Source organism: Thunnus albacares, chromosome 23 (assembly GCF_914725855.1).
Source record: "Thunnus albacares chromosome 23, fThuAlb1.1, whole genome shotgun sequence".
Lineage (NCBI taxonomy): Eukaryota > Metazoa > Chordata > Actinopteri > Scombriformes > Scombridae > Thunnus > Thunnus albacares.
Window position 1 is genome coordinate 26,288,372 of NC_058128.1, and position 13,670 is coordinate 26,302,041.

At 40.0% G+C, this 13,670-nt stretch overlaps 1 protein-coding gene across 1 annotated transcript; it reads left to right on the plus strand.

Moving 5' to 3' along the window:
- The first annotated feature begins 9,297 nt into the window (after positions 1-9,297).
- On the plus strand, positions 9,298-13,058 carry b2m (beta-2-microglobulin). The gene is made up of 4 exons (XM_044344086.1): positions 9,298-9,484; positions 11,302-11,574; positions 12,497-12,530; positions 12,670-13,058. The coding sequence occupies exons 1-3, from the start codon at positions 9,421-9,423 to the stop codon at positions 12,508-12,510; spliced, it is 351 nt and encodes a 116-aa protein (XP_044200021.1). The 5' UTR covers positions 9,298-9,420; the 3' UTR covers positions 12,511-12,530; positions 12,670-13,058.
- The last annotated feature ends 612 nt before the right edge of the window (positions 13,059-13,670 follow it).

Sequence of the window (13,670 nt, forward strand, 5' to 3'; positions counted from 1 at the left end):
AGAATATGTACAAGTTACCTCTGTGTCCAGAATGTAAACTCACATAGTTCATGCTATTTAAAGCTAAATGTCAAAGGAATATGTTGCTTAAGACGTCATAGTTTTACTTCTTATGTTAGGGAGTCATGTCTGTTTTGCATTTAATATAAGTTAGAATGAACTATAGTTTGTATTGTGTATTAAAGCTAGACCACAGTAATATTACTATTTATTATTGAGCTTAAAAAGGGTTCAGATGGTTGTAGGTGTGGCAGTTAGCCTGTGGGAGCTAGTTGCTCACTCTCTGCACTCACTAGCCTCAAATCACCTGCTTATGTGATATTCTCCTGTTAGCTTTGAGGTGGACTTCGGATGAAGAGGGACTGCTTCTTCTCTGTGGCTATTGGAGAGGAACTAACGCCTGTTGATACAAAACCTCCTGGACAACTTTAAGTATTTGATTTCCCAATTAAAGACAATTAAAGGTCCCCTTTGGATTCCTACTAAAAGATACACTTTTTTTTAATTGAAGACAGTTTAGATTGTACTAGTCCATGGACTCAGAAATGGCTCTTTATGTTTTAAGAGCAACATAATACATTTTCAGGTTAAACCTGTAATTGTTAATGTTATTAAGCCAATTATTTGAAGATACTGATTTGTTAACAGGGTTCAATTTGTTATGCATCTATAACTATCAATTTCATTTTAATAGAAGTGTAAGTTTCCTTTAATTTCATGTCTATAAGATATGTAAGGAAGTAGGATAAAGATACTCTGTGATTCTTCTGTCCTTCTCCAGCTGTTCCTGCTGTTATTGCTGTTTGTTGTTGCTAGTCATGTATCTATTGTTGTTGTTGTTGTTGTTGCTGTTGTTGTTCTGCTTCTCTGTGTACCCACCCCCCACCCTCTTCTCTCTCTCTCAACCCAACCGGTCAAAGCAGATGGCTGCCCACCGAGAGCTGGGTTCTGCTTGAGGTTTCTTCCTGTTAAAGGGGAGTTTTTCATTACCACTGTCGCCAAGTGCTTGCTCATGGGGGAATTGTTGGGTCTCTCTCTGTAAATTAAAGAGTATGGTCTAGACCTGCTCTGTGTGAAAAGTGCCCTGAGATGACTTTTTGTTGATTTGGCGCTATATGAATAAAATTGAATGGAATTGATTATCTTAAGTATAAAAAGGATAGCTATGCTCCAGTGCAGCAATTCATACAAATAACTGGATGTAAGTAGTAAACTGCTACCAGACCCTAAATAAATTCTGCTGAGCTGTTACACTCATATGGTCTCAGTAATTATTTTATGATAAGCTGAAGCAGTGGTTACAACTATAGTAGTAGAAAAAATTGTTTAAATGCATGGCATTCATTTTGATTTGGCATGTTGAGACTGGAACAGGGCTCGAAGGCGAGGGGTTGCCGTGCGCATGTCCCACCTCTAGAACCCCCACACTTTTAAAATTACTGCTTCACCCCTGTGCTTACGTGATGTAGGTTTGGGCCACTCTGCCACTCCCTGGATCTTGGCTGGATCCATCCTCACCTGCCCCTGCTCAATGATGAAACCAAGAAAACTCACAGAGGTCATGCGGAACTCACATTTCTCAGCTTTTACAAATAGCTTGTTCTCAAGAAGCCAGCGTAGCACTAACCTGACGTGTTGAATGTGGTCCATGTTCCAGGAGAAGATTAGTATGTCGTCAAAATACACAAAGATGAAGTGGTTGAGCATGTCTCGTAGGATGTCATTGACCAGGGCCTGGAAAACAGCCGGAGAGTTGGTTAGGCCAAAAGGCATAACAAGGTATTCAAAATGGCCAAGGGGAGTGTTAAACAATGTTTTCCGCTCATGCCCTTCTCTGATGCGGATGAGATGGTAGGCATTGCAAAGGTCTAGTTTGGAAAACACAGTTGGGAGAGGGTCAAAAGCAGAGTCAATGAGATGGAGAGGATACTTGTTTTTAACGGTGATGTCATTGAGGCCACAAAAATCTATACTGAGACATAAAGTGAGATCCTTCTTTTCAACAAAAAAGAAACCCACTCCCACAGGGGAAGAAAAAGGTCTGGTTAATCCAGCAGAGAGGGAGTCATGGAGGTATTTCTCCATGGCTTCCCTCTCGGGGCATGAGATTGTACAAACGACTGGAAAGTAAGGGGGCACTAGGGAGTAGGTCAATAGCACAATCATAAGGTCTATGCGAGGGTAGAGAAAGGGCTCACTGTTTGCTAAATACTTCTCCCATGTCGTGATAGACTGATGAAACAGACGAAAGGTCAGGAGGTTCAGCAAGCAAGTGAATGGATTCTCGGTGGTCACCTGACAAGACAAGGGCGAGGGCGACTGTACGATCTGGGCCAGAAGCTTTCGATCCAGGGCATTGACATTTTTCGGAGCAGGAAGGGCTTCCAGGGAGATGCCTGCTTGAGTAACGAAAGTAGTAGAGTCAATGAAATTATCATCAGCCCCTGAATCCACCAGAGCCAAAAGGGGAATGGAGTCACAGTGCCAGAACAGCGTAGCATTAAACGCCATACGAGAGGGAGAAGTTGAATAAGAGATGGAGGTCTGGCTCATCAGGGCCCCTCCACTACCTGATGAGCCTAATCTTTTGGCTGGAGGGGGCAGGTGGTGAGGTAATGGCCAACCTGACCACAATACAGGCAGAGTCGCCCTTTGATTCAGCGTTGACGCTCAGCTGGAGTGAGACAGGCTCTTCCCAACTGCATGGAAGATGACTGGCTATTAGAGCTGACTTGGGGGACTGCACTAGGCTGAAAACGAGAGGTAGGAGCATGCGGGCAACCTGCCTTCTCCCTCCGGCGTTCACGAAGGCGGTTATCTAGGCGAGTAGCCAGGAAAATGAGGCAGTCTAAACTATTAGTTTCATCCCTAGCTGCTAACTCATCCATAATATTATCCGCTAAGCCATGAATAAACACACTCTGTAATGCAGTTTCATCCCACCCACTCTCTGCTGCCAGAATCCTAAACTCAATAGAATAATCTGCAACTGATTTAGAGCCCTGATGGAGGGAGAGGAGTCTGTTAGCTGCTTCCTTACCCCGAATGGGATGGTCAAACATTTTTCTTAATTCATCAGTAAACAGAGAATAAGAATTACAAACCCTACAATGAAAGCTATACGTGACTTATCTGTAATATATGTGGCTAGCTGCTGCTGAAACACGAGGGAGCACTGCAAAAGAAATCGCCCACAAGCCCCCAGATCCCCAGAGTAGCATTCAGGGGTTGGGATATGAGGCTCCCGGGGGAGGGCGACTGGAGTGGTCTGAGCTGGGGGAGACACCGGTGGCATGTCGGGGGAAAAGCTGTCACACCTGCAGCTGAAGCAGCAGAGGAGAGGGCGGAGATCTGTTCCCACAGGCCAGAGAGCTGTGAAATGCTGGCTGTTAAAGTCCGCAGACTACTTCCTGAAGAACTTTATCTTGTTGACCGAGTAAAATGCCCTGGGAGGCTAGGGCATGGTGAAGTGAATCCGTGTCTGCTGGGTCCATATTAGCCAGATTGTTCTGTTACAACTGAGGGTTTTTTTGGACCCAAAAGCAGACACAGATAACAGAGGAATGGATGAAAAAAGATGGTTTAATGAGTGACCTTTGGTTCTGGAGGGTAGGAGGGAAGAGGGCTGGTGCTGGCAAGGGGCAGGCAGGCTGTAGAGGGGTTGTGTGGCAGAGAGAGGCAGGTGGCTGGGTGCACTTGGTGTGGCATGGCTGGAGAATGGGCTTGCAGCTGAAAAACAACAGATGATCAGGTGGACAGGCTGACACTGGAGACCTGGGCACAGGAGAAGTTGGATTAGTGGAAGCACAAAAAGAGAGCACACAAAAATAACTCTAGTGTTGACAATACTGAGTGACTGAGAGAGTAGCTACCACCGGGGTTGACTGAACAATCTGGCGATGAGTGGAAGGAGAGCCGGAGTATTTGAGTTATGGCTTGATGAGCTGATTGTAGACAGGAGTGGAATTGAACCTTGGTCAGGGGAGGGGAAGCCACGTCCACCACACACACAAACAGACAGCCTGTCGCCTACCCTGTCGAAATTCGCGCACTATGCCAGTAAGTACATAGTGTACACAGTGTACTAACAGAAGTATGTGATTTGAGACACAGCTCAAGACACAGCGGTCTCTTCCGCTATTTGGTTCTTGCATGACTTCACGTCTGCTATTCTTAAGATGATGATGATGATGTCTTCTCACGAGATTACATCAGCCATCTTAAATCTCGCGTGATGTCAACTCACGAGATCACAGTCACCTTCTTGCCCTCACACACAGATACACACAACAGATACGCCAAACTTTTTTGGCTTCACGCGCCACTGAGAAACTTTCATGGGAATGAACGGGGCCCCGCCTCCGACACTGCATCCAGTTCTCTTTATACATCCATGACACACACACACACACATGCATCCACTCACTGAATTATCTCTGATAATAATTAATTATGCTCTCTCGTGTGCCCTGCTCACAGCAGACACACACAGAACGCAGAAGACATGAGAACCTGCCTAAGACTCAGTAACTAAGTTATCTAGCTACTACACAAGTCTGCTAGCTGATCTAACAAGGACAGGAGCCACAAAGCAGAGTTAGCTTGCTGCTTATAAGAAGCAGAGCACCACAAAGCATCTCTTTCTCCATGGACTTGGTAACAACTGGGCATAGCCTAGCAGAATATAGCATAGCATGCCTAAGCATAGACTGTTAACTTTGTCAATGTACATGTACTGATTTTGGTTTAACATTGTCCACTAAGTTTTATTGTTGTGATGCATTTAGCTAGATTAATATTGTGTGTTTTGCTCTTTTACCTTTTTTTTAAATAAATGCTTGTGGATATACAGGCTGTCAGTTTAATGTTGCACAAGAGTGAATTTTGCCAACATCTGCTCTGCAAAGATCTCCAAAATCCTTCAACCCTAACTATCTATTGATATGGTAATTTTGGTTATAGTTATAAAGTTAATTATTAATCAGAGTTCCGAATTGATCTTAGGATCTTTTTCCCTGACCCCAGGGTGGTGTCCCGTTATTATTAATTCCTCTTATTATACATATACATATATATATATATATATTAATAATTATCTTTGATAACCATTAATTATTGCTGATAGCTAAACCTGTAACCAATGCCCAACAGTGGGTATATTTGCTCAAAAGATTTGTGCTTATATGAGACATACTGGTTTTGAGCTGCCTGTGGGAAGTAGCCTAAGAGTCTATCTATTCTTGATTAAAAGCTGTGTTTTTGCTGTCTACTTTTCTCTTTTTAGAGCACACCAGGTGAAAAAACTTTTCTAAGAAACGCTGTACAGCTCTGATTGCTGGCTGTGCCTGTGGTTTTATTATTATGGAGTACAAAAAATCAGAAACAAATATTTTTTGGTGAAAACAACTCATGCAGGGACTTATGGGTTTAATAAATGCTCACACTCAATATTTTCACTAGTTTTTTCGTTATTTGACTATCACGCACATCATTTACCCATTTTCAGTTAGGCCCTATGCAATTTCGAAATCATCAAATTTTTTCCTAAGTAAGAATATCTTCTCACACTAATCCAAATTCATTTCCAGATTCAGAGAAATGCTCCACTCCAGCAGCAGAGGATGGTCACCATTACAACACTCTGTTGTTTGTAATCCGCCTTTCCAAAGCTGACCCTCCCCACTCCCACTTCTTCACAGAGTGCACTCTGTTTGTAGTCACACTCACAGCTGAATGAAGTTCCTTTCATTAAGGTGTAGGGTATAAATACTGCAACAAGCTTTGGGACGAACTCCACTCTCTCCAGCGGAAACAGGAAGTGTCATAACTTTTCGTCATAATGGTTTCCAATCAGCATCTGTCGAGTGCACTGATTGTACCTAAATATTTATATACTTATAATAAATCTTTATATACAGTCAAGGGTTGGGGGCGGCAATGGTTGCCATCATCCACCAGCTGTTACAAGATGAGAGAAGGAGATCTTCTGGCAGGAGTAGATGTTTTGTTTTGTTTTTTAAATCTTTTTATTATCAAAAAATACATTTTTGGGTATAGACCACAGTACACTCCTTGCATAGTGATCCTTTTGAACAAGTAGAGATGAGCCATTTTTCAGACATGTCATTGAAAAGATCCATTTTTAAAGACCACTTGTTATGCTGCAATTCAAAAGAGTTTTCCTTCTAGCTTCACTTCACATCAAATATCATGGGTTATATTGTCACTTGCTAAATTTCACATGTAAATGTTATTAGGTCAGCCATACTTCCCCCTTCCCTGTGTTTTCTCATGGTTTTCCTTTCCTAGTGTTTCATGTTTGTCTCCAGTCTGTCTCTCTCTTTGTTTGTATGTGATCATATGCTGGGTGTGGCCTCCAGGTTTCTCTCTCTCTCATTCAACCTGAGCACAGCAGTATAAAGCCACAGTTCATCTCTCCAGACTCTGCCAGCTTGTTCAGTCACCAATGAGGTACAGACACTACGGCCAAGCTTCTTGTAAGCTACTTGTTTGTTTCTCTCACTCTGCCTCTCTGCCTGCCTGCTTTAGTCCTTCGCCCTGCATCACTGCTTGCTCCGCTCTGCCATTCCCAGCCCCTTTGCCACGTCCAAAACCAAAGAATAATCAGCTAAGCCATCAGATCCATCTTCAACTCAAGCTACAATAAACTGCCCTTAACCATTCTTATGTCTCCTTGTCTGTGTGTGCATTTGGGTCCTAAATTGAACTGTTATAACATTGGCATTGTAACACTGTAAGTACTACTGAAAGCCTGTTGTGAATTTATAGAATTATCTGTGGTAATTACATGTGTGTAAAAACATTAATGAATGTTTTCCCCCTGACACAATTCATGTGCTTAATTTTTCCTTTATAAGTTTGTTGTCAGAAGTATAGTTAGCTCATGCCACTAATTGGGATATAACAACCAGAGGTTGTGAACATCCTCGTCTCTGGAGATATGAAGGATATGGCCATTGGCCATTTCATTACTTTTTTATTCATGTAATAAATATACAAACGCCAATAAGATGGTAATCTGCCTGAGAAATAAAGAAAACGAAAGAAAATCGGTTATAATAATCATCCTCTTATAGTGATTAATTTGACGCAGACACACGTGATCGCTATAAGCATTTTCCACTGTACTAAATAGCTAACGAGCCAGCTAGACAAAGTATGAACGAGCAACAGAGATAGAAATAATGTTATTGACATCTCTTTACATACTTTGCTTTTATATGCCCCTTAATTATTTTGAAACAATCATATCAGTAGGCATAGATTATTGTTTATAATCAGTTAATGTCAGTGAAAAGGTCACATTGTGTTGATCGTAACACAATTTTATATCCCTAAATTCCTCAACCTGTAGATGGATATAGGAAATTTCTTCAAAAAAGGTGGCAGCTCCACTGAGGGCCGGTCAGGTGAGAAGATTTTGCCAGTTCAGACAAAAACAAATTTAAACTGGTTGACTCAATAAGCCTTGAGTTCTTGTAAATCTGAGTTTAATAAAATAACGTGTTACTAAAAACGGGCAAAGAGAGGGAGAGGAGGAAGATGGAGGAGACTGACAGGACTGAAGGAGCAGGTCTGATGGAGGTTAGTGATCAAGAAGAAAGCGAGTGGGAGTTGTTTAAGCTTTCAGTTAAAAGCTTATCTAAGAGAGAGGAGATATCATTTCTTGACTTCAATACCTTTGCTTGATCTGTGCCTGTTGTAAGTGGATGGATAGCATTTAAGTCATATTAGATCCGTGCCTAATATAAACTATGAAGAGACAGATCTATTGTGTTGATTTTACACCTATTGCTACTCTAAAAATTCATGACAAACACATTTTGGGGCCATTTAAACAAAAAAATTCCCCCCCGGAGACGGCCTTGGTAAGGGCTTAGCCCTTCTATCCATAAATCTCGAGTGGCACCCCTGCCTGCCAAGAATTGCATCCTCATGTTTTTTCAGCCAGGAAGACTCACATTTATGAAATTCAAACTGCCAAGCCAAATCAGCCAAAAATATGTGTTGGTAAAACCAGTTGATTCATTTCACCAGAAATAAAGTTACGGTGTGGATGCATTATTCAGCAGAGGTGTTTCTTATTACCTGCCAAGAGCTGCATCCCCTCCTTTCTCAGATGAAAGGCAAAACCACCTCTGCGTCATACTGCAGCCAACCAGTTTCTCTGTGGAGACCTAGGAGTGAAGAGTACATATTTTGGATTGTAACAGACAGACAGAGAGTCCTTGCTTTATAGTTGTATGAAATCTGTTGCCGAGAATTATATTTGTCTTCTTTAATTTAGTAAGTAATCTCAATAAAATACAGAGCTATGTTTTGGTTTCAGTTTTGTTTTAATGCTCCCCCACTCTCTCTATTGTGTACACTCTCTCTCTCTCTCTCTGTATCTTGCCTGTTTTCTAACCAGGTAATAGGACTTATTCATCATGTCTGGACCAACACATACGTACACTGTCTACACATAGACTGTCTCACCAGTTAATGTACTGTTAAGTGAACAATTTCACTTACCACATTGGCAATGGTTTCCTTCATATCATCATCAAATGGGTGTCCAGCCTTAAGTGTGCACACAGTTAAAGATGTGACTGTACCTGACTGCCATCAAAGTATTTTGACTAAGACACACAAGTGTAACAAGTTTACATGCTCAGAGCAAAGTGTTGTCCCACTCCTCATACAGACTCTGGATCCCTCACACCCTCCTTCTCTTAATCATGCACACCATTTAAAGTTAGTGAGGGTTCCATGAGTGTGACTTAGGGAGCACTGTTGATTTGTGCCACAGAGTAGGTTACTCATGCTGCATTTAGGATTGCTATTAGATTGTTGTTATCAAATGTTTTAGTCCATTTTGTGACAATATGATGGAACTTTCACAGTTTACACAAAAAGGAAAGTGAAAACAGCAAGCCATACTCTAATAGATATAACGAATACAGACAGACAATAATCAACATGCAACAAAATACATAACAATTGTGTAGAAAAAAAATGATGCATTATATAAATGTGAGGCACTACCATACAAGTAGATTACAGATTTTATACTTGTAACTTGTAACATTCTTATATTTAAGTAAATGATCAGAATTGGGGCCAAGTTATATCTTATGACCAAGCATTTAAGTAGTCTTATGAGGGTGTTGAACATGGGTTTTCAGGGAGTTTCCAGAAACATTCCCGTTCATAATAAACCAAACCTGTTCGGTCATATTTTACCCAGTAACAGTGTGATGGAAATTAATGATTGGCTGGTGTGATGTAGTGGGCAGTCTTAGAGCACTGGATTATGCTGCCCTGCTCTACACTTTCACTTCATTTTAGCTTTCTGAACAAGGCGGACAGAAGCACGCTCAGACCTCCTGTAAACTACAAAAGAAGAACTGATCAAACATGAAGGTTTTTTTGTGTCTCGCAGCTCTGGCGGCAGTCTACTGCGCAGTGGATTCCAAACACAGTAAGTCATGTTTTTGATCTACCTGCTGCAATATAAACTATGCCATTTCACTGAAGAAAACCAGAAGCAGCATCTCGGGTAAAATGTCCTTTATTAATGATGATTACCAGTAAACCACATCACAGATTAATTGTACGTTTGTTGTTTGTTTTTAATAGCTAACATATAGATAATATATATAACATATAGAAACCAAGGCCGGCAATAAGATAATTCATCTGTAATAAACTGTTTATGACCTGTTAGAAAGCCCAAGATGCAAACGTAAGAGGTAATTTAAGAATGAAAGAGGAACATTATAAATTATGTCCGTCATATTTTAATCTCAGTGGAATTCCCCTCAACAATCTAGATTTGGTTTCGATTTCCTGTAATATCAACTGTGCTGTGATAACTCCCTCCAGTGGCCTCTGTAAGGTACACATATACTGTCTTCAGGTTTACTCAATCAGCCCAAACTCCAGAGTGTGAATTTCTAAATTCTCTTTTTTTTTTTATTAGTGATACAGTTAACGAGACATAGTGAAAAGAAAAAAAAACAAATAAACAAGACAAATCAAGCAAACAAACAAACAAACAAACAAAAATAATGACAAACAACAACATCATATTACAATGAAAAAGATAATAAATGTAAAGAGTAACTAAGCAATATGGAGTGATCGGGCGATAGGGAAAAGGGAAGGGGGAGGGGGGGATTAATGAAAGTGAGAAAGGGAGGGGGGGTGAGAAAGAATACGTGAGAGAGCTAATAATTATTATAATAATGATAATAACAACAATACAACAATATATAGTAATAATGATAATAGTCTTGTTTGTTAGTATTACTGTGGCGGCGGCAGAGGCAGCCACAATAACAGTAAAATGGGTTAAATAATTAGATATTTATGTGAATTTATATCAATTAATATCAATTTGAATTTATATTAATTAATATAAATTAATATGGCTATGGGGGGTGGAGCCAAACACACAGAGCCCAAGGAGGGGTGGACACCATTACTTTCTCATATGACAGCCAGCCCCCCCAGTAACACAGCTACAGCCCAGAGACCAGACCAGCTAAGACCAGCTAAGGGGTATTCGTCCTATATTGTTTGTTGTTTTCCTTCTTTCCCCCTTCTCCCTCTCTGTCTTTTGTTGTTGTTTTTGTTTGTTTGTTTGTTTTGGAGATGGCCCAAATTTAGTCTACTCCATAGTTTGACCACTTTCAGGCCATTTTGGAGAGAGTCTGTCCAGTGGGAAGAGACAATTTTTGTTAATTAATTAATTAATTAATTAATTAATTAATTTTTACTATATGAGAGGTAGGAGTGGAGGTACCTAAGCCAGCTACTTCCCACTGCCCTCGCCAAAGACCACGGCCACACCACCAGAGGGCAAAGAGTCGGGAGAGGCCGGCGCCCCCCAACCCCACGCCCTGCTCCATCCCCCACCCCCACCGCCTTGCAAATATAATATTACCCAGACTTACGACTGTCTCCACTGCTATGGCCACCACCCTCAAGAACCACAACAACGGCAATAATAATAATAATGACAATAGTAATGATAATAATAATAATGATGATTATGATAATAATAATGATTATGACAACAATAATGATAATGATGATAACAATAACAACAGCAACAATAATAATAATAAGTAGATAATTTATCAGTAAAATAAATTCTTCCAATGTACAGCACCCATCTCCGATTGTTGCCCATAGAAATACTCATCAGTGTTTTCATGTGTCTTGCATCAGGTGACATGGCAATCTATGGTTCATGATAGATTTACATAATTTCCTTCTCCATGTTACCTCTAGCTTCACCCAAGGTTCAGGTGTACAGCAGTAAACCAGGAGAGTTCGGGATGGAAAACACCCTGATCTGCCATGTGAGTGGCTTCCACCCCCCTGACATCAGCATCCAGCTGATGAAGAATGGAGTGGAACTCCCTGATGCCAAGCAGACTGACCTGGCCTTCAAACAGGACTGGCACTTCCATCTGACCAAGAGTGTGGCCTTCAGCCCCCTGAGAGAAGACAAGTACAGCTGCAAGGTCACTCATGGAACAAGCACTAAAGACTATGCCTGGGGTGAGTTATGATCAGCCAAAATGTGTGTGTTAAGTTCTCGTAACTACGATTTAGAAGAATTAAGGAGGTTTATCTGGTTAATAGGCAGGATACCTTTCAGCAACAGTAGGCAGTCAGTTAAGACAAATGACCTGAAACAGGCAGGCAAATATATTTAAACAATAGATAATGAACAGGATGAGGCAGGCAAACAGAAGTGGAAGGCTGGGACGCAAGTACAGAGTCAGGTGACAGGCAAAAGGCAGGAATAAACTGAAAGCAATGTGGGTAAAGAAGGAATGGCTGGTCGGAAGTGAAACCACTTTATGTTGAAGGATATCCGACTAGGATCGGAAAATTATTAAATAAATGTGTGGTTTGCAGTTACTTACTACTTTCATTGATGCAGTTTGCCTTAACCTTGTCTTGTAATGTATGTATTATCACACTCCCTCTGTCATGAATAAACTCCATGCAACAACAACAGCAGTAGAAAGATTCAAAACAGGAAAAATAATATAACAACTTGTGATACAGTCAACAAAGTAGGCAATAAAAAGAGACATTAAGAGAGAAATGATTTAACATAATAAGGATAAACTACAAAATCAGAACACATACCTTTGCCAAGTCTGGAAAGTTATCTATACTGTTACTTTGAGAGAATTTAAAATTGTATTATTTTATTCATACAGAAATGTACATGTTTTAAAATATGCGTGTTGATGCACATCTGAAGCAAAAATGCATATAATGGGAGACAATTATACATAATGCATCAGGTTGTTTGTCCTTTATAAACTAAAAATGCATGAGATAACGTAATCAAATGCATCATGAAGCATATTAATGCACAGAGAGATAAGATTCAGTGGTAAATGCAAATGTTTCTTTACCAGCTTGTGTCTAAAAACTACTGTATGCTATTTTCTTTCTTTAACAGAGCCAAACATGTAACTCAGTGGAGCCCAAGCTTGGTGAGTTCACCTCTTCATTGCTTTCACTGAAGCTACTCCATCACTCTCCACCAGGAATGTCACATTTGATTGTCACAGCAGATGTTGATTTGTTGTTGTCTGCTGTATGATACTGTGATGTCATTTTCTCCGTCCACAGCAATGTCAGCTGAGCTCAGCTACAGCAGCATTTACTCCTCATATCTTCAATCAAAAGGATCACAGTTTCTCCCGGACATTCTCACTTTTCTTTTCACAGAACCAAATAGCAATATCATATTAAGGGGATTGTAAATTTTAATTGACTGTTTTCATGAAAGTATGCATGGGCTTCAGGTTGTTTAGTCACTTGTAATTTAGCTGTGTGTTGCCTAGATTGCTTGCCACCAATTTCTTATAATGACTTAAATTGTATTTTCTAACTAATTGATATCTGGTCAGGTAAATAATATATGAATGGGTTGTTCTTTCAGGACTAGATAGAAGTGTATTCTACAATTTTGACTGTATTTTTAATGCCTTCTACTAAATAAAGGCTTCTTAATAATTGCTACATGTTTCATTTTTTAAAAACACAACTCTCTTCATTTCAAATATGTATCATAGGGATATTGATATGGTTTCATGTAATAGAAATTGGTAACACTCCCTGGACCCATTATGGGTAGACAAAGAACCCCCAGACATGATATATTTTTTATACATATGCTGTACATATAGACTATAGTATATGGTGTGCTTCACTGGGCAGTCTAATGCTGATTCCGTAGCTGCCTTATGAAATGTTCATTTCACACAGATTGTATGAAAGTGAACATGGAACATGAAAACTACTATTCCACTTCATGAAAGCTGTCCCAAATGTATATATACTACATGTCACACTATTTTAAATAGCACTAGAAATAAAACACTAAATAATCTACAGAGTTGAGGATCAGCGTGGGAACATTGAGGTGATGTGACTGACATTGGTGGTGTGTTAATAAGTAATTAACTTAATTTATAGTATTTAGCACTTTTTAAAACAGTTACAAAGTGCTTTACATATAGGAAAAACAAAATGACAACAAATCAGCACCACAATTACAGGTACTGAGAATGCAATAGAGTAAAATAAACAAAATATAAAATTACATTCAAATTAGTGTAACTGGAAAC